The 22,827-nt window shown below is 39.6% G+C and overlaps 1 protein-coding gene across 2 annotated transcripts in view; it reads left to right on the top strand.

Annotated features, from left to right (window-relative positions):
* LOC122944859 (UPF0462 protein C4orf33 homolog) overlaps positions 1-22,827 on the top strand; it is a 122,763-nt gene that overhangs the window by 91,295 nt on the left and 8,641 nt on the right. For both annotated transcript variants that reach the window (XM_044303589.1, XM_044303669.1), the window contains one exon: positions 20,636-20,841. In XM_044303589.1, coding sequence (XP_044159524.1) covers positions 20,636-20,841 — 206 coding nt within the window. The remainder of the gene's footprint in view (positions 1-20,635; positions 20,842-22,827) is intronic.

Here is a 22,827-nt window from a genome sequence, read left to right as displayed (position 1 = left end):
CACCTGGGGAAAGAAGGTGTGGCAAGCACCAGAAACAACACAGACATCATTTGATACAAACAGAAAACATGTCAGATCAAACCATGTGTTGCCAGTCTTATCGATCTCCTGCCACCTGTCGCAGGAACGTCCGTGACAACAACTCAAACTGAAGCTATAAACCACATAGGATAGTGGGAGAAACAACAATAAATAGAGAAGGTTAAATGACCATAATAGCCATACCTTGGGAAAGAAGGTGTGACAAGCACCAGAAACAATACAGACGACATTTGATCCAAACAGAAAACTATCAGATCAAACCACGTGTTGCCAGTCTCACCGATCTCCTGCCACCTGTTGCGGGAACATCTGTGACAATTCTGAACTGGTCAGAGCTTTCCTTTAAGGACAGCTCCTATTTTGGCCCTTTAGGAGATCAAGATTTTTTCATTTTTGCATCGCTACATTCCAGAAGCCATAGTTTTTTTATATTGTCCTGTCGACATATGCAGTACGCCATAAAAACTATTGCAAAGTGTTAATTACCATTGACAAAGTTAATGCAATGTTTGTTGAGTTAAATATTGTAATTTGTTAAGTACATGCACTTAACAGATGGCATTGTATGGACAACACATGGTTAACAACTTGTCAAATTGTGCAAGGTTGTCAGAGGATGCACTAGGTCCGTCGCCTGACTAATTAGTGCTAAATAGTGTTGAGAAAGTCTAGTCTGAGCAGTGCAAAGAAGAAGACGTGTGTTACAGCTCCTGCACAGCTAGGCCAAAGTTCAGAAAACCCTAACCTCTGAGTTTACAATTGCTTAGTGACCCTACTACTAAACTACTCTAAAGAGAAGGAGAGACAAGACATCTAATAAGATCTAGAACTCACAAGGCTGGGAAAGTTTCAGACAGCAAGGTATTGTACTTCTTTAAGCAGTAAGGCTTTGCAGCTGTGGAAGGATTATTGCTAAGGCAACCTCCATACTTCGAGATGGATTGGCCACCCGTTTCTGAAGTTCTGCACCTCTCAGCCTGGGAAATACAGAAGGATTTAATAAGAAATTTTGCTGTATGCCTGTGATTCTGCTGAGAGAGGCTGCAAAGTGTTTTTTAGAGAGACAGAGGAGTACTATAACCACCGTCATTGCTGCTGTCCAGATGCTGCTATTGAGAGACTATTACACTACTTTTAAATACTGTAGAACTGTGCCTTTTGCTGCTACTTGTACTACAATCCCCAATCCTTATCATCAACTTAGTAAAGATAGACTTTATTTATTGCTAACCATGGGCCTGATCTTTGTCTCCATCGTTCATCAGTCCTGCCTTGCACCCAGCAAATTATCCAATACCAAGGGCACCCCAACCAACACCAGTCAAGAGCCCCAATACCAGGATATGTCCCCGGAGGGAAAAATGTTGTGCTCTCCAGTCACTAGATAGCCCTAGGGAGCGCAACAGTTTAGATTGCTGTTCTGATCTGTGAGTACAAACACCACCCTCAGCCAAAAACACTACTCCTGTCTTCCACTCACTTCTCCTAGGCGGCTGCACATGGTTGTTTGAAGTCTTGCCGTTTGAGGGCAAGTTGTAGATTTCAATCAAAAACTTATTCATCAAGTTTGGTACTATTTTGGGGTACAATTGACTTTTATCAATTGTTCTAGTTTGGGGAAATGAGATAGCAAATTTATCTTTGTTTTTGTTGGGATTTTATTTTACATGGCTGGGACCAAATCCATCACTATCCTGATATTTACAGTAGGATATTTGATGTATATTACAGCAAAAAAAAAAGAAAAAAAAAAAGACATTGCTTCATATCCCATGGAATGACCCCCAAACAATTACACAAAGAAAAAGTTGAAGCTTGTTAACAGGTTTTTTTTTTACTTATATTGGCATTTTGCTGTTCCATGGCACAAGTCAATTATGTAAAAAAATGCTAACGTCTGGTGCTTTATTGGTTGTCATATTTAGATTAGCTTCTCCACTGCCCTATTTCTCAGCATATATTGCTAATAACAATCTGACAGTGGGTCATCAGTTGCTGAGAGCCTAATACATAAATGACAACTGAGGATGAGACACTATGTGGATTGATTTGCAATTCACCTGCTATTAGATTGCATTGTGCAATGGCATAAAATAATAACATATACACCACTCTATGCTATGGAATGCTGAATCTGTGGATCAGGCAAATCTGTTCACTATTACAGTATATTGCCATTTTTCGATTTTAATGGTCCTAATGCAAGTATATAACCAGCCATGATTTTTCAGCAACTAAATATATATATATATAAGCTTGCAGACCAGGTCAAGGTATTCAAGCATAGCTCCGATCACATATGGGAATAAGGAAGAAAAGTGATCTGAGTGAGTTTGTACAGTGATTGATGGTGCCAGCTGGGGTGGATGAAGTATATCAGCATTCAAAGAGAATAATAAATAACCAGCGTGCCTTAGTTCTCAGGACGTAAATACCTTTTTGTTAAGATCCGAGGAGAAGCTGGTTTGAGTTGACAAGAAGTTGACAAGTAATCATGGGAGTATAATACAAAGGAACTTATCTAGCAATATGTTCTATCAATTGAAGGTCCTACCAGTTTCTATCCCTGTACATAGGATATTCACCAAAATGCATAGTTGAAGATGAAACATACTTTGCCTTATCTCAGGCAGATAATATATCAGGTGTAAACCACATAAAGCTATGGATCCATCCTGTCTTGTGCCAGTGGTCGAAGCACGGTAATACTAACCATTCACATCTCAGCAATCCTCTGCCCTACCCACTGCACCACTTCCAGTGCATAAAGTGACACTGGTATGGATTCCAGCAGAGCATGTGCAGAACGCAAGGCTGTCCAGGCAAAATGAAATTTAGTTGTTTGGCCAATGAGGAGGTTTTGCCAGTGGTCCTGTCAAGGGACAAATGTTACGGCCAATAACAGCCTCCAGCACTGTACTTAAAGGGGTTGTGCAGTGTCGTGATATTGATAACATATTCTCAGGGTAGGTAATCAATGTCAGATTGATGGGGGTCTGACTCCCAGCAGCCCTGCCAATTAGTTGTTTGAAGGGGCCAAAACCACTTGTCCTGGTTTAACCTGCAGTGATTCTGACTCTGAGATTGGATTTAGTTTTGCCCTGAAGTTTTCACCGACTGATCTTTGGTGTTGACTAGTCTTTATTTCTGGCTTTCATGCTCCACATACATGCTCTGTAATTTGGCGATTACTCTGCATTTACATCTGGGGACCTCCCAGCAGTGGTTCGGGGTCCTTGTGTAGAGGAAGACCTAGAAGTTCCTAAGAGTCTGCTAGCCAGAGAGGCCTATACAAAATCTTCTTGTGAAAGCCGTATTAAAAGCAGGAGAGCTACTATTTTCAGTACCCTGGGCACTGTCAGTCCAGTGGAGCACATTTTAATTAATTTCCATATTCTATTGGAAAACTGTGAAATCACTTTGGAAATAATGGAATAGTAAACTGAACATTGACAGGTTATTCTAGCTATGGCTAACATGGAATCCATCAAAAGGGGCATTCGGTAAATGCACATGATGGGAACGTAGTTTTAATGCTATCACTTTAATACAAATCACTAGTTATACATGGTGTATTGTGTACACTTGTGGGCCTTAATAAAAACAAAGCAAAACTAGAACAGATTCAGAGCTAAGCAACTAAACTAATACGTGGAATGAGTGAATTGCAGTACTCAGACAAATATACAAAATTGGCATATTTTATTTGAGTTGATTTAATATTTTAAGAGTTGACCTAATAACTTTCCCAAAAATATATCAAAGGTCAGAGATCTCTCTGGTGACCTAAATACTACGCACACTACATCTAGTGGAAAGTAGGCTTAAAAACCAACATAAAAGGGCTCTAATAATATTACAAATGAGATTGTTTGGAATGGGTTGTTGATTGGTTTGAATATTTGAAACAGGAAGATACTTTTTTCCTTCTAAGATGAGGACATTTATTCTGACCCATTTGTAAGATTGTTATGCCTACCCTTAGATCACCCCTGCAGGCAGTGGCGTACATAGAGAAGTAAGGGCCCCATAGCAAGGCTCAAACAAGGCCCCCCACACAGGACAGAAGGGTTTCTGCCTAAACCCCTTTCACTTCTTTCAAGTATGGATGTGCCTAGAGCTCGATAAGAGAGGCGCACAATAGGGTAGTACATTCTATGACGTATGTGTAAAATAAACAATGCACAATGGAGGCTCACCTTTTGGGGTTGTGCTAATATAGGCACAACCCTACTGTACATTTATTAGACAAGGGCTTGTCTTTGGGTGTGCTGCTGCAGGTTCGAGATTCCTTTGCAGAGGGATGTCCAGTCCTGTCAGAAAGGGTGCTTTCAAGAAGAAATTAAAATCCTGCTTCGGCGCTTCAAAACCCGGTCAAGACAGTCTTGTGTTATATAATCTTCTTTAGTCCATTAAAACTTATACAAGGTAAAAAAACAACGTGTTTCGGGGAATTATGATCCCCTTCATCAGGTTAGCTTGTATAAATGATCATATAGTGCAGGTGCAGGTATACAAACAGTACAAAAACGCCCAAAACCACATCTGTGGGTGGTTTCTGTCTTGGGGGACCACCCACAGGTGTTGTCACATCAGCATAAACATCTGTTAAAAGTATGTATACACATCAAAAGTATTTTCATTTACATGTATGTTTAAAATAAATAATTTATTAAAGTTCCTGGTGTGGATATTCATTGTTTATTAGATGCACTTCAAATGGATGTTTTATTGATTATTCTAATGAATATTTTAACAAGGGGCAGTCAAGAGAGGGCCTGGGTCACGTGATAGCGGGGTTCTCGATCACGTGACTGTATTCATGTCTCTATTCATTAATATTTTAATAAGGGGCAGTGAAAAGCGGGCCTGGGTTATGTGATGGCTGTGTTCCCGATCACGTGACCGTTTCTATGGATCCCGTGGGAATACCGCGATCACGGGACCCAGGCTCGCTTTTCACTGCCCCTTATTAGCATATTCATGAATAGAGACATGAAAACGTTCACATGACCCAGGCCCGCTCACGACTGCCTCTTATTAAAATATTCATTAGAATAATCAATAAAACATTAATTTGAAGCGCATCTAATAAACAATGACTATCCACACCAGGAGCATTAATAAATTACTTATTTTTAACATACATGTAATTGAGAATACTTTGATGTGACAACACCTGTGGATGGTCCCACAAGACAGAAACCACCCACAGATGTGGTTTTTGGGTGTTTTTTCACTGTTTATATACCTGCACCTGCACCATATGATCATTTATACAAGCTAACCTGATGAAGGGGATCATAATTTCCCAAAACACATAGTTTTTTTTACCTTGTATGATTTTTAATGGAATAAAGAAGATTCTATAACACAAAACTGTCTTGACTGGGTTTTGAAGCGCAGAAGCAAGATTTTTATTTAACACGATACCCCTTTGACTGACCCTTGGGCCATTTTTTCCACTGCCTTGTTTGCTAAAAGTTCTTTCTTTAGAGGGTAGAGTCCTGGCAAAGATTTCACCCCCAGTAGAAGAGGAGATTATTCCAACTGGGCCCCCCTCTTGCCCTGGGCCCCATAGAAGTCCCATGGTCTGCCGCTATGATAATTACCCTTGCTTGCAGGATAATAGATTACATAAACTTTCACCTTTTTTCAGCCTTACTATATAATTGTATTACATTTGAGATTTGGTCAAATCAAAAGCAGCATGATGTGATATTATGGTCGTGGTTTGAAGCTACTTTATCTATGGCTCTGTTCACATTTGTGTCATGGCTTCCATTCATAACAGAAGCCACTACACTTGCTGTCTCCATTGTACAATGGATCCTATTGACACGCAACTGACCATGATGACTTATAAAGGGGTCCATTGGGATTCCATCATGGTTTCCTCCATTTGTATGGCAAGAATAACACTGCTTGCATCACTCTTATTGCCATCAAGTCGGATATAAATTGCTGAAAGAGTGCAAAATAGAGCCTTCAAGATACAGAGGTTAACTTAGCATCTTAGGGAAATGGTTTATTATTAGTGTTCATTAAAGTTCTTGAAAATTTGATTCAGCTACTTTGCCGAATTTCACAAAAAAAATAGCTTTGTGATTAATTACTTTGCGCTGCCCCCGTCATTGTACCCCTCAGATGCCGTGTTCATCGCAGCATCTAACATTAATAATAAAGTCTAAAATAATATTACTATACTATAATAATATTAAGGTCTTCGTCGCAAAGCCAAATGTTCTCGTGTTTCGTGGTAACAAATCGATTTTCCCTGAAATGGGGTAAAAAAAAATCATACTCACCTCATCCATTTGATCACGAAGAGCCTGCCTCCGCCATTTTGATTGAAGATCCAGTGCGGCACTTGATGATGTCATCAAGTTGGCCAGCGTGGTGACGTCATACATCACTGCACACGAGATTTCGCTCGGGATCTTCAATCAAGCGGCAGGCTCTTAATGCTCAAACAGATGAGGTGAGTATGATTTTCAGGGAAAATCTCACGAGGAAATTTGGCTTTGCGGCAAATCGAATTTTCCCTGAAATTCGTATCAAAGTCCACTTAGATGGACACTTAGATTCGCTCAACATTATTTATTATTATTGATCCTGCTGCAACAAATAGCATGGGAGCTAAGGCTGAGATTTATTGATTTCAATAGTGTTTCCTCCACCCCTTCTCAAAAAAAGGCAAGAAACATCCACTAGTCGTTACCAAAATTTCCATTCAGGATGTGAACAATTCCATGATCCTTTGAAATTATTTGAAATTATGTTAATGGTAATCTCTGAGTAATGTGGTAAATGCAGTCTTTGTAAAGAATGAACAATCTTTAGGCATAAAATTGTAATAACAATCATTTACAAATCATATTATTCTCTAGTATAATTATAATTTTTTCGGAGACACTGCTTAACGTTTTTCAAAGCCAATTAAATGGAGAAGAGCTATCTTTTCTGCCTTACAGCTAAAGGTAGCAGACTGAAATAGATATTAAAACAATGTTATTGAGCTTTGGGGCTTGGTACAGAACAAAGAGAGATCTACAGTGGAGGTTTTTAAGGGAAAAAAAATAATGGGGAAGGTGATATCTCTGATATGTTATGAAATGTCTCAAGGTCATTATTTTAATTGCGTTGATAACATTACTCAGTCATTTTCAGAATCGCTTACTGTGGTTGGCATACCGCTGGCAGTTGGCGTATTGCATATCAGCTCTTCGTTTGCTGCCGAGGATAGTAAATTGTTCTGATCATTTATGCCGCTGCCTGAAACATATATCTTGTTAATAGTGGTGCATTTGTTAGAATAACGCCACAAATTCTTCAAATCCCTTGTAAATTGGTTTCACAGATTTTCTTGAATCAAATTAATCAACAAAGCCACCTGAATAGCGAACCCGAGACACGTCATATCGATTTTCTTACATAGAGCAAGGGCCTATTTTAAGCATCTGAACTCCCCATTACTCCCCCTCGGCCACATCATGTTTTGAATAATGGAGTAATTTATTCTGCATAAGATATTATAGAATATGTAATGGAGCTTGTCTCAAACTAAAGTATTCCTTTAATATATGGCAATAATGTTTCCCTTTGGCCAGAAGAATATTAATACTTCATTTTTTTTATTAGACATAAGGGTTAGGGCAAATATCTGATCAATATGCATTGCAGATGCCGACAAACATCCAACGCTAAGCATTAGTGTAGATGTGATTGTTTAGTGTTGGCAGTAAGATGGATTTAGCTCCTAGCATGCAGTCAAGCAATCAAAGGCAGAAATTGGAATGGCAGTGGCATCTGTTTGCTTAAAAAAATGATACTAGTTGAGTTTTTCTGAAATCACTTAAAATGTCACACTGGTTAACAAAAAACTACTATTGGGTTTGAGTGGTGTTAAAATAACCACGGCAAGTCTTTCATATTGTACTACAGACTTCCCTTAGAACCCTGCAGCAGACATGCTCCAGGAACAATGCTTTGAATAGTCCTAGGTTTGATTTTGATTCAGAGCAGAGGGAATGCTGCTGTTTTGTTAATGTTATTTTTCAGTAAACTAAAGATGAAATAAGTTTCTGAAGATGAACACTTTCTATCTTTTCTCAAGCTCTGAAGTGAAAAATGCGGCGGGGTTGAATATCCTGTCCAAACACTTCAATTGAAAGAAAAAGTGGAATGAAAACTGCCTCGGGGTATTTGCAGATGAAACTATGGAGTTTATATCCAAATTACTTTTTTAGGGCAACCTTAACCGCTTCACATTCGGGCCATTTCCCCCTTCCTGACAGAGTCATTTTTTTGCAAATCTGACATGTGTCACTTTATGTGGTAATAACTCTAAATCGCTTTTATTTATCCAGGCCATTCTGAGAGTGTTTTCTCGTCACATATTGTACTTCATGACAGTGGTAAAATTGAGTCAAAAAATTTCATTTTTAATTATAAAAAAAATATCAAATTTACCCAAAATTTGGAAAAATTAGCAAATGTCAAAATTTAAATTTCTCTACTTTTATAATAGACTAGCAGAAGGATCCGGCTACGCACGGGTATATTTAATCTATTTCATTTAAAGTTTCTGTCTATCGTTAAAAGATATCGACAGTTTCCCCCATAACATTAGCCTTTACCTTAAGTTCACACCTGAGCGTTTTACAGCGCGTTCAAACGCGCTGTAAAATGCTCAACACGTGAAAACGATGCTTCCCTATGGCCCTGGTCCACACTTGAGCGTTTTACAGCGCGTTTGAATGCGCTGTAAAACGCCCGACGCATAAACAAGTTCTTGAGCTTTTTTGGCGGCTTTTGTTGTGCGTTTTGGCCATAGACTCATTGGACAACACTGCAGTCAATCACACAAACGCGCGTTTACTATTGCAAAAAACGCGCATAAAAACGCGCGACAAATACGCGCGTAAAATGCGCGTCTCAGAAACGCTCAGGTGTGAACCCAGAGCAACAGCACCCCGCCCCACTGTCTGCTGAGCTGTGTATCTAACCCTATCCTGTGTGATACTGTCTGCGGAGCTGTGTATTTAATCCTATCCTGTGTGATATTGTCTGCTTAGCTGTGTATCTAATCCTATCCTGTGTGATACTGTCTGATGAGCTGTGTATCTAATACCCTACCCTGTGTAATACTGCCTGCTGAGCTGTGTATCTAATCCTATCATGTGTGATACTGTCTGTTGAGCTGTGTATCTAATCCTTTCATGTGTGATACTGTCTGCTGTGTATCTAGGTCTATTGTGTGATACTGTCTGCTGAGCTGTGCATGTCATTGTGTATCCCTAGCCTAAAGCTGACTTATAGCAGTGAAGAAAAATGTCTGGGTTGGTATGGAAACCTGGAATAAAACTGTGTGTATGAGGTGACTAAGAGCCTGTGAGCTTCTATTGGCTGATAAGGGACATGTGACCATGTGCATGACAGTTGTGGGCTTGTATTGGCTAATACAGGTCATTTTTTGCGGACTATCTCAGGAATGGTATGTCCTAGAGAGCTGAGACCCGGTCTAAAATCTTCCCGGACACCCAAATTTGGTGAAGATCGGTCCAGAATTTCACTTTTTGGCAGATTTCCATTTTAATAACTTTTTTGATTGCTTGCTATTACACTTTCTGTAATGTAAGGTGACAAAAAATTTCTTATTTGACCAATTATTATTATTATTTTTTTACGGTGTTCACATGAGAGGTTAGATCATGTGATAGTTTTATAGAGCAGGTTCTTACAGACGCGGCGATACCTACTATGTATACTTTTTTGTTTACTTGTTTTACACAATAACAGCATTTTTTAAACAAAAAAAATTATATTTTAGTGTCTCCATATTCTGAGAGCCATAATTTTTTTTATTTATTGGGCGATTGTCTTAGGTAGGGTCTCATTTTTTTGCGGGATGAGGTGACTGTTAGATTGGTACTATTTTGGTGGGCATACGCCTCTTTGATCGCTTGCTATTACACCTTTTGTGATGTAAGGTGACAAAAAAATTGCTTTTTTGTGGCACTGTTTCTATATTTACGGTATTTTTTTACTACGTTCACCTGGGTTGGGTCATGTGATATTTTTATAAATATGGTTGTTACAGACGCGGCGATATATGTCTACTTTTTTCATTTATTTTACTTTAACACAATAATAGCATTTTTGAAACAAAAATTTGTTTTAATGTCTCCATGTTCTGAGAGCTATATTTTATTTATTTTTTTGCAATTTTCTTATGTAGGGGCTCATTTTTTGCGGGATGAGGTGACTGCTTTATTGGTACCATTTTGTGGGACATAAGCCTTTTTATTCACGTCGTGCTGCACTTTTTGTGACACAGTTTTTATTTTTATTTTTTCATGGTGTTTATCGGACAGGGTGGATCATGTGATATATTTATAGAGCCGGCCGTCACTGAAGCGGCTATACCAAATATGTCTGTTTTATAATTTTTTTTCCTATTTTAAATTTTTTTTTATTACTTAATTGGGGAATTATTATTTTTTACTTTTTTTTTACAACTTTTTTTTATAAATTTTTTTAAAACACTTAATCTTTTTATTTTTTATTTTACACTTTGTGTCCCCCATAAGGTCATACAAGACCTCTGGGGGACATTTGACTTTATTTATTTATTTATTTTCACTATTGATTTCTCCTGTAACTGGGGCTGACATATTAACCCCAATTACAGGGGAAATACACCCTCCAGAGAGGCTGTACAGCAGTGCAGGGCTGATCGAGGTCTGTGAAAGACCCGACAGCTCCTGCACTCTCCTGTCCCCGGTGAGTGCTGTGTATGCAGCGATCTAAAAGGCAGGGACACCTGGGAACTGTCCCTGTCTTCTCTGTGGGTTGCCCTGCGATTAGAGTGTAACGTCCATCTCTGAATGGACGTTCCAGAACGTCCATTCAGAGTTAAACATCCACCCATAGGACGTTTATATCCTATGGGTTGATGTGAAGTGGTTAAAGGGGTTCTCTAGGAATGATTTGAAGTGCCATCCAGTCAAAGTATAGTAGATTGTAGGGGCGTAGCTCTAGGGGTTGCAGAGGTAGCAGTCAAAACCCTTGTGCCACATAAGACACTGGCATTATAGAAAGTGCATGCTGGTCAATTTACACCTCTGGCTGGAGGGAAGGAGTTAGGTCAAGAATTTAGATTGAGGGGGTTCCCTTTCAATGTTTGCTTCTGGCAGCAGGAAGGCTATGTGCTCCCCTGCCCCTTGCCAACAAGGGAAGGGGGGCCCAAGCTGAACTCTTGCACCAGGACCCATGAGCCTTTAGCTACGCCCCTGGCAGATATTCCAAGTCTGGAATTTATTAGGTGTAGAAGGAAAGGGAGACCAACACTGGGGATATTGAAAGACTACTACAAAAGAAAATTGGAGTTGACACCCATAGTGACCATAGCTTGGTGCTGATATGCATTGCAATATTGCTGCTGATTTGCATTCGGTTGAATACTGTGTATATACAGGGTGTCCCACAAAAAAGCTCACCTCCAATATCTCCAAATCAAACTGCGTATTATCAAGTCTGTCTTAGTTGTCGATAGCAACCAATCAGTGCTTTCATTTTTTCTGAGCCCTCTAGGAACTGAAAGCTGAGCTCTGATTTGGAAATATTGGAGGCAGACTACTTTTTCGTGGGCCACTCTCTTAAACCATAAGCCATAATAATAATAAAACCATTTAAAGCAAGAGGACCTGAGTGACTCTGACAAGGACCAATTGTGATGGCTAGACGACTAGGTCACAGCATCTCTGGTTCATACCAAAAGTAGTCAAAGTAAAGACAGCTGGTAAACTGGCAGCAGTATAAAGGATGCTTAATGTCCATCCATAGGCCTGTCTGGTCCAGTTTCATAGAAAGCTACTGTGGCACAAATTTCTCATGTCGACAGTTAGTGGAGGCAGCGTGATACACTTGCCAATGTCCTTGCATACATGTGGATGCTGCTTTCATACATACCGCCTACCTAAATGTTGTTGCAGACCAAGTACACCCCTTTATGCCATCAGTATTTCCTAATGGAAGTGGCCTCTTTCATCAGGATAATGTGTCTCACCACACTGTAACAGTTGTTTAAGAATAGTGTGAAGAACACAACCCAAGAGATCTAGTTGTTGACTTGGCTTCCAGAGTCCTCCAGATCTCAATCCAGTCAAGCAATACCACAGAACGCTTTTAGAGGTTTTGTGATGGGTCAGTGCTGTTTTGGCAACATTAGGGAGACCTATAGAATATTTGGCAAGTAGTGTAATGTTATGGATGATCAGTGTATACTAAATGCTTACAATACTAAATGTGTATTGGTTGTAAGTGACTGGGAACTTTGTCATTGTTCCATCTAGGTTAGAACTTAACAAATATTCATGGAATGGATGGTGTTACAGGTTTAGGTAAAAAAAAATCTGGAGCAAAGTTCCACTTGATATTTAGAGGTAATAAAGAATCTATTCTACTGTGTGATTTTTTTTTTTCACTATTTGTTAATTTTTTTTTATTTTTTTACAAATGTTTGCCTGAATTTGTCATTTTTGCCCTGTAAAGCATAGTAAAATAGAAAATGAAGAGGCAAACAGTTTCAGGTTTTCCTTTCTCACAGGCCTGTCTTCTTAACATCTATTTTTTATGTCAAAGATTTTATGCAGTGATGAGGTTTATATTGAAAGTGTGGTGACATATTGCAGCCATCACAGGAGTCTTCTTTGATATTAAAAAAATTAATAAACTTTCATTTGAAGCTGTCTTCCTCTTTCAATACATAAGGGCCACCAACTTTAGGATTGATTGCAGTGTTAAAGGATTAGATCAGTGGAATTAGATTTCCCTATCAGAGGCACTGAATTCATCCCAAGTGTCTCATTGATATTACGGCTTCAGGAAGGGAAGCAGGCGCCCTGAACTGAATGACTTCAAGCAATCAATGTCACTTCCCTTTATGTGACTTGCAGGTGTGTTTTCTATTTTAATTCGGCCAAAAAAGCGAAGAACACAATAAAAAGCAATACATGCTTTTATTTATCTGTAAGACAATAGACATTTTTAGGAAAAATAGACTAATAAGTACTGAAATATGTGCAAGAATGTGATGCAATTAATATGGAGTTCTAATTACATCTGGACTAATTGATAAATGGGAACAGAAAGATTTTTGGAAAGGTCAACAATCCCCTTAGAAAAGCCACAAGACTATAGCCTAAATACATGAACGGACTTGCAGTAGATTGAAAGACTTAGTCTGGGGTTCCATGTAGTGGCTGTAGGATTGTAGTGTGTCTCACGGCCAGGAACAGTGTGGCAAAGCTGCAGCAGTTTACTATGAATTGTCACAGTTTCATGGACAGTGCATATGAAGCACCTAAAAATCATGCAAAACCAAGCCAATTTGTGGCAAACCCAAATGCGGTTCTTGAGCCACATCTCACATTACAGCCATGTGCCCTCTTTATGGAACCCAGCCTTAATCTGTGGCTTTAAAGTTCAATGCTTACACAAATAGGGCTCATGGACACATATTGTACCTCCAAAGCCTCCACTTCCACAGGTTTTATTGTGGAACTTGTAAAGCATGCATCGGACTGTTTCTATAATTCCACCACTCCATTGATGTGTATGGTGAATGCATCAGCCAAAATGTAAAAAAATGCAAAAATGAATTACTGCTTATTAATCGATAGCTACTTTATTAATTCTGTAGACAGTGCTCTTTTAGATACCATGGTCTAGCACTCCATACTGCCATGAGGGAGTTAAAGGGGTTGTCTCACTTCAGCAAGTGACATTTATCATGTAGAGAAAGTTAATACAAGCCACTTACTAATATATTGTTATTATCCATATTGCTTCCTTTGCTGGCTGCATTCATTTTTCCATCACATTACAAACTGCTTGTTTCCATGGTTACAGACCACCCTCAAATCCATCAGTGGTGGTCGTGCTTGCAGACTATAGGAAAAAGCGTCAGCCTCTCTGGTGGCCGGGACCATAGGAGCGCACATACGCTAGTTCTTTTTCCTATATTGTGCAAGCACGACCACCACTGATGGATTGCAGGGTGGTCTGTAACCATGGAAACGAGCAGTGTATAATGTGATGGAAAAATGAATCCAGCCAGCAAAGGAAGCAATGTGGATAATAACAATACGTTAGTAACTTGCTTGTATTAACTTTCTCTACATGATAAATGCCACTTACTAAAGTGAGAAAACCCTTTTAAGGGAAGGTGCTGAACATGCATCCCACTACCAGGAAGATAGGTCCTGACTCCTGTGGGGAGCTGGGTCATTAACATACTGGGAGCATGACTTGTGCAGAGGTTTTGTTACAGCAGTGGGTGTTGAACCCCTATGTCAACCATCCAGTTTAACCTCGGGCTAAGTCTAGTTGCGTTATCATGGCAGTCCCCTCATATTCACCCTTTAATCTCTTTATAGGGCTCTGGACTTCACTGCAGGAAGCCACCAGGCTGTTGCCTGTTGGAGTAGTCCCAGTGTGGTTGACATCAGACCCTTGGGAGTAAGAGAACCCAGTTTGGGAACACTGAGGAATCTGGCAAACTCATAGTTGGTAACAGGCCAAGGTTAGGGCTGGCACAGTAATTTAAATCTGTAAAATAGCGCTGAGGTCAGGACAGGGATGAAAGGGTTGGTATGGTAAGCAAGCATTGGTCAAGTCAGGCAGCAGAGAGTCAGTACGGGTATACAGGCAGAAGTCGGTACAGAGCAGACAACAGAACAGCACACCTTGACAGGGAACATAAACTATAGAACCTTATTGCTCAGGCACCCTCCCACTGGGGAAATACTGGTGAAGATTGGGACTTGCGCACACAGACCCTTTAAGAGGTAAAGGGAGCACACACATGTCTTGTGGGTGCAGGAGAGTGAGGCAAACTAACAGGCAGGCTGCAGCCTGTGTGAGGTGGCAGAGAAGGCCTGGCGGCCAGGCCTAGCATGAAGAGGATTGCAGTGGGGGGTGGGTCTGGCCCATTGGGGAAAATGTACATACCTGGCAAATATTGATAGAAATACATTGATTGTACAGCAAGTCAGGAAATGTTCTATAGGGTATATTATAGTCGGAATCCAATGATCATTTTACTTTTCTCTGAATATGTTGGAAAGCTATGAGTTACTTAATTCACAGCAGACAAGAAAGAAAGCCTGCCAATGCCATGAATGCAAACCATTTTGGGAGCTGTGCGCCTCTGTTCTAATAACATAAGAAAACCAGCTTCAGGGCTAGCAAAGTTTATTAATAAAATATGAGCTGGATTTAGGTGCGAAAAAAGTTATATGGAAAATATTCCCATGTAGATAGCAGAAAATTATTAATAATGTGTTCAGAGTATAATGCAAGAAAAATGGAAGTGCCACAAAATACGATCTGCTACTATAGACATTCCAGACCCATAACCTGTATGAAGCAATGCAGAAGTCATACGCCTCAATAGCAGCTGATACATTTCCCTGCTAATAGAATATATTTTAAATACAAGCTTTCAAGTGCAGAGCTTTTCCCTCGGTTTTTTAAAAATCCAATCACTTTTATAAGTTCTTATCATCTGGGGCCAAAATACATTATCATTTTGTGTTCTTGAGCAGCTTTCAACATTCCTTTGAGGATCTGACTGCTGATATCATTTTAAAGTGATCTGCATTTTAAGAAATAATGTCCGACCACTGTATATTTTATTATAATCTTAGTAGTACGACTGTCATCAACTCCCAGAGAAACACAGTCTGAAAGACCAATTGAAATCTTTTGTTTTTAATGCAAAACTGGAGCTGTAGTCACTTTTTGACCCGTGCTGCATCTTTTATTGATGATGGGACTTTGAATACAGACCTAGGTGTATTATTTTATTTTCAACTGCAATGATGGAAATTATCTTCTGTGCTTGTGAAGTTTTCTATAGAACTTTTTGTACTTACCACAAGTGACAGATAAAGGAAGATATAACACACTGGTTGTGAGTGTGTGCCGTAAATATCTTTCCACGTCTACCTATTTGTAAGCTGGACCGGTCCATAATTCTCTGTAATACTCATATCCCCAATAAACACCATGCACCCTTTTAAAGTCTAACGTTAGGCTCCAAAATTGGTAGGGGCCATAATATTTGTACAAATAAGGTATAAAAAAATACAATGAAAATATTCACTATTTCATAATTATAGTACAGTGCCTCCATATGGGATAGTATATAAATTAAAAGAATGCTAGTTCTGTTGTGGTTAACATAAGAAGAGGTAGTTCCAGAAAAAGTGATCTGCAACAGACAGTGTCTGCAGGTACAGGTAAGCACCACCACTCTATGTGAGCTTCAGGTTCTGACATCAGAATGTGTGTTTTATACAAATATCAACCGAACATTTCCATTAAAGTGTTCCATATTAGAATAACTGATTGTCACTTTAGTGGTATGTTTGCCATGTGAGAACCATCATCTGGAGCCAGAGAATTATCTGAAATGTAATTGTCTGAAATGTATTTGCAAGAGGTCCCTTTCCAATTGAGATTGAGAATTCTGCACGGCACTGTAGGAAGATAAGGTGCAATAACCAGTGGTTGATGGCAACTCCAGGACAGCAGTTAGGATTCATCTCCTCTTCAGTCTTAAATGGTGGCCATTGGATTATCCTACTTGCAGAACATTGTTTCCGATTGACATATAGGCAAGCAGGCAGATGGATATCTAGATCATCCGTCTGTTTATATATCTTTCTCTTATTCTTCTCTTTATCTAGCCATGTTCTGCAAATGAAAATGATCCAACAAGTCACGGGAACCCCTGACACCCCGAAAACAGCTTACTATTATCTATTAGATTGCATGTAGGGAACTTAAAGCCCTATTAGACTGGTCGACTTGTGGGCCAATTGTTGGTAACAAACACAAACGAGTATTTGCCCATATAATCGTGCTGCTGATTGGCTGATCTTTCATTCAGAATGAAAGATGCAGGATTATCTATTGTTCTTTAGAAATGATCATCTTTAGAAATGAATGGGGAAGTACAATTGTAGGATGTAATAGAGCGATGCAAATGACCACTATTTGACGTGTTCATTAGGGTTGAGCAAGTAGGGATCAGATTGCTGAATTAGAACTGATTCTTTTAAAAACTTTGTTAAGAATATCCATCCTACTGTAAAATGTATTGTCTCCTTGGAGGTCTTTCCGAAGTTTCAGCAAATGTCGCGAGACTTATCTCGCTCTATCATGTGTCACTTCATTTATTCACATAAATTATTGTATCAAACACTAAGCCGAACTCAGCTTCATGCCTCGTTAATGAAGCCGAGTTCAGCTTCGTATATTGATACAGTAGTGTATGCGAATAAAAGAAGTGATATGTGGCCGAGGTGAGACAAAGTAAGTCTCGCAATATTTGCAGAAACTTGGGAAAGACCTCCGCGGAGGCAATACATTTTACAGTAGGATAGAGTCTATATTCTTAAGGTAGTTTTTAAAGGAATTGGGTTTGGATACAGCAATCCGAACCCGATTCGCTCAACCCTAGTGTTCATCATTCATGGGCGATTGCCCAAACATTAGGCAGTCCAACAGTGCCTTTAACTGCTAAATGTTAAGCTTTTAACTTTAAATACGCAGATTTCTGACCAATCAGACCGATATTACAGGTGATGAAATTGAGTTGGCCAATTATACCCACTGATATTGTTACACTAGTGGCCCATGTCCATGGCTCTCTTGCTCCCCTGGGCAGACACAGGTGCTGTACAACTTACCCTGCCACATCTAATGCTTTGCTGGGAGTCTAGGCCCCTGTACCTGCCTCTGCCAGTAATTTCCAACTAGATCCTTCTGCACTGCCATTAGTGAGTGCACGTGTTCCCGCCTCTTAAAGGGCCAGCTTACATTCATCATAGCTATCCTGTGGACACTTCAGGTTATTTAGGAGAGGTTGCCTGAGCTTCAGGTTTCCTAAATTGCTAGTAACCAATGAAGGTGTGCTGTGCTGTTTTGTTTGTCTGCCCGTGTACTGACCTATGCCTGTTTACCGATTTTGACTCTCTGCTGGCTGTCGTGACTTTAGACATTTACTTTGTTAATCCTTTGTTGCCTGCCCTGACATCAGAATTGTTCTGCCTGTTTCCTGACTATGATTATTGCCTGACCCCTTAGTGCTTAACACAAGTGTTTCTGACCCCAATGGGTCTGCCTCCAACCACACCAGGACTATTCCAAGAGGTGGCGGTCTGGTATCGCCACTATAGTGAAGGCTGAATCCCTGTATAAGGGTTAAAGGGGGAATAACAGGGGACCACCACAACAATGCCCTCAGGTCTAGGCCAACATCAAACCGGTTGGTTGGTGCAGTGGTTCCACACCCACTGCCGATAAGGCTACTTTCACACTCGCGTTTGGTGCGGATCCGTCTTGGGGGACAATGGGGGACAGATCCGTTTTCAATTGCACCATATTTTGTCAGTGAAAATGGATCCGTCCCCATTGACTTACATTGTAAGTCAGGACGGATCCGTTTGGCTCCGCATCATCAGGCGGACACCAAAATGCTGCAAGCTGCGTTTTAGTGTCCGCCTGAAAAGTGCAACGGAGACCAAACGCTGCCAAATGTATGCTTTCTGAACGGATCCTTATCCATTCAGAATGCATTGGGGCTGAACTGATCCGTTTTGGGCCGCTTGTGAGAGCCCTGAAACGGATCTCACAAGCGGACCCAGAAACGCCTGTGTGAAAGTAGCCTAACAGATATTTTGTATGGTTAGAATGAATTCTCATCTTCTTCATTTGTTAATATTTTCTAAAAATAAAACCTTTCTGTTCCCTATAATGGAGGAGTCTGTGCTACTTGCTACAATTATTGTGACTGGCAGAGAAATTTTTACACACATCAGTTTTCTGGCAGATGAGACACATTTTAATTAGATCAAATGTCCATTTACATACAGCAATTCAGATTGATACTGGTCTGAAGTGACAGAAATTGATTTACATGTAAAATAAAACCTAAAAGGGCCTAAAAAGGTCACTTTTCATAGACTGATGACAATTATTGGGGATGAGAAACGCTCATTTGCGATAATTGCCCTATGTACAGATGGTGCCCAGAAAATGCATGTTTATCGTGTAATTTTATCTTTTGGCTGACCTCCGAAATCATTGTTTTTGGGCAGCAGATTGTACTGTGTAAACAGCGATCTACTGTCCAGAACCAGCGACTTACATCTACTAATGCTATAGAAGGAAGACAGTGTAAACTGTGTCACAGTTCTCACAGATGGCCGATAAATCTGGAGCACCTACGTATATAGTTTGTCTGGTATTACATTTTTGTTGGCTTCCAAAAATTCCAAAAATGTTTTTGTGGTATGGGGCCACATCCAAGCCATGTGCCTTTCCTGTATATGCACACCCCTTATTGTTTTACTGTATAAAAGACAGGTAAAACAGCAATGTTTACACTGCAACACAAGCTATGAACTGTCAAATAAATATACATTTTTCTAAAGAGATTTTGATTACATTGTGTAACCTTCAGTCTTTATTTCATAAATTTAAAATAATGAAGTTTCTTCACATAGATGATGGTGACGCTACCAACGAGTTTCGATCTATACGATCTTAATCATGGTCACCATGATTAAGATCGTATAGATCGAAACGCGTTGGTGCCATCACCATCATCTATGTGAAGAAACTGCATTCTTTTAAATTTATGAAATAAAGACTGAAGATTTTTATTTATCTCGGTGCTGGACATCTCTTACTACTTTTCTGGATCTGTACGGACTGGACCGGATCCTTTCACGAGACACCATATGTGGAGGTGCTGGCTTACTCTTCTAATCATTAATTGTGTAACCTTACCTTTTATAAAATGCTCCTGCCTCCACAGATTAACATCTGTTTATTAATGTAATGTAAGGCTACTTTCAAACTTGCGTTGTTTACTCCGGCATTGAGATCCGGGAGAGGATCTCAAAACCGCAATTAAACTGATCCGTTTTGATTTTGCACATCAGGATGCATCTGTTCCGTTAGGATGCGGTTGTGGGAAATCAAAACGGACAAAAAAATGGATCCGTCACTCAATACATTGAAAGTCGATGGGTATCGGATCTGTTTTTTAAGGTTCCTACAAAAAACGTATCTGTCACCATTGTCATACATTGTTTTCAGTGATGGATCCGCTTTTTTCCATTTTTTATAACCGGACACAAAAACACACCTTGCAGCGGTTTTGTGTCGGGTGACAAAATGGAATGCTGGCGGAACAGAAGACATCCTCATGCATCTGGAATTGATCTCTTTCATGAGGACTAAACTGAAACATTTTTTCCAGTATTAAGATCCTCTGCCGGATCTCAATACCGGAAAACAATAAAGCAAGTGTGAAAGTCGCCTAAGACAAAGTTTTGTTGTTTGCTTTGTGTTCTGTAGAAATAACAGTAATTTATTCCCACAAATAAAGTAAAAATTCCATTATCCATTAGTTGACTAATAAATATAACGGTATACATCTTTGCTATCTTTAAAGTCTATTCTGTGTCAGGAATAATCATTGTAATAACTGTTATATTGTAATATCTATTAGACGGAGCTACCACTGGAATTTACAGCAGATACTGCATCAGAATGGGGCAAATGGCATGGCACTGCTCTGATCCCCTGGTCCTATTTCCCTCCTGGTGTTAACATGATGAATTCCTATGCTATCCATGGCTCTGGAATTGGCAGAGTTTACGAGTCCTTATACCCAATTCCTCCTAAGGAAATAGCTGAAGGTCAAGGCCCCAATTTGTAAGTGTGATTAAGTTTATGTATCTCGTTATTGTGTTCTTAGAGTGGACTGTGCACAGGCTTTTAGGATGTGCCCTTATTACTGATCACCTTTGAATACTAAGTAATATTTTATTCAAATTCACAGAATGTCAGTAGATTCCCATGCTTTTATCACTTATAAACACCTTATGATATGGGTGGACATAGACAGTAGTGGGCCTCCCTGTGTAAGGACAGTATGTGGGGGCACTTACTGTTTAATAGCTAATTTAACAAGTATGCAGGGCTCAAAGTCTCATTTGTTCTATGACTTTAGTTAATCCTTAATCAGATGGATCCCAAATTAATCATTTTAAGTTAAACAAACTTAAACTGGACCTTTTTTCTATTGTGGTATGGGCTCCCCTAAATTTACTAGTGTGCACCTTATTCCTTTTTATGACTCTCTAGTTATCCCTTTATCTAATGAATTCAGAATCTATTAAAAATGTTGAGCAAAGAAAATCTTGGTACCCTTTTTTATTGTGATATGTCCCCCCTTACTTAAAAGGCCCCTGTGCAACTGCCTAATTATAGGTCTTAGAAACCTGTCCACATTTGCTCCTCCTGCTTCCTCTGCCGCACCCTTCCTCTCCTAGATTGTCAGGATCAGGTTCCTGCATTGGCATCCTGGCTGGCCATGTAAACCAAGAAGGAGAGGGAAGGGCACCAGCATCTTGGAACCAGACAGATGCCATTTCCAGGGTATATCCAGAGATCATAATCAGTTCCATACATTCAGTACTTAGCAACAGCTCCCATCCACTGCCCATGCTCAGGGGGGCTACTGACTTTCATTTAAGAGACTCAGGCCCAGATTTACTAATCCTAAATTTGGTAGGTTGTCCAGGCCTGCACCAGATTTATCACATTGGCTCAGGCTCCATGATGAATCTGGCGCAGTGATAGACACTTTTGTCTACCTCTTTGTAGCCCAACACAAATTGGAAATGTATTTGTTTCTTACCTCCCAGCCAAGCCTTGCCCTTTGTTGAGGAAGTCAGTGTTGTATGTAGACTTTCGTTTCATGCAATGCTTCTTGGGAAAGAATTATGCAAAAATGCTCAGATAGGTCTCTGATTTGGCTCATATGAGCTGATTAGTGCTCATGTGCACGAGTGCCCCTCATGTAATTCAAGGCATTTTGGCAATTGGGCAGGAAGCTTGTGCTGACCTTCTTATTTCGGGAGCTGACAAATCAACTAAGGGTAACCCTCTTTTAATGTCAGCCTTTCTCATAATCATTTTAATCCTCATGATCATCAACACACACTTCCTAATTATTTAAACGAAACACTCTTTTTGGACCTACAGTTTTGGCTTTATTGTTCATGGGCCGCAATTCAGGGGATTAATTTGTTATCTAGAAAGACGTAGCTGAAAAGATATTGAGTTCAGGTCGATTTTCATTAGCCATTTTTACACTTTATTCATGTAGAATCAAGAAAAATAAGTATTCTGCTAGTGCTTTTCTTTAAAAACTTACACCTTTCATATGCAATTATTATGCTGAAAGGCTGGTATGGGCTTGCTCTTTCTTTTCACAGAGCAGTTCATAGTGTGACATGTGTATTGAACTGTGCAATTAATATAATAAATTTATGCACATTTGTAAAATCCTCTACATCGAATTATCGCATAAAAGCTACACTTTTTAAAAAATGGTATTAAATTGCATGGAAAACAGGATTATTTTGGCTTTTATGAAACCATGTGACCTTGTATAGCTACAAGGTCACATCAGACATTTGGGCTGTACATATGTTTAGTTATAGCACAGGACAATGTAATCAACCTAAGGGTCATTCAGACTGGAAATGTATTTGTTTTCTTTTACCTCCCCTTCATTTTCCTCTTCTATTTTCTTTCTATCAATCTCTTCTACTTCTATTTTTCTTGTTTAACCTCTGTTTTCATATTTTATCATCTTTGTCTAATTAGCTCTTTTACAGTGTCACTACCTAC

This window comes from Bufo gargarizans, chromosome 1, assembly GCF_014858855.1.
Source record: "Bufo gargarizans isolate SCDJY-AF-19 chromosome 1, ASM1485885v1, whole genome shotgun sequence".
Classification (NCBI taxonomy): Eukaryota; Metazoa; Chordata; class Amphibia; order Anura; family Bufonidae; genus Bufo; species Bufo gargarizans.
This window is presented reverse-complemented; position numbering and strand designations above follow the sequence as displayed.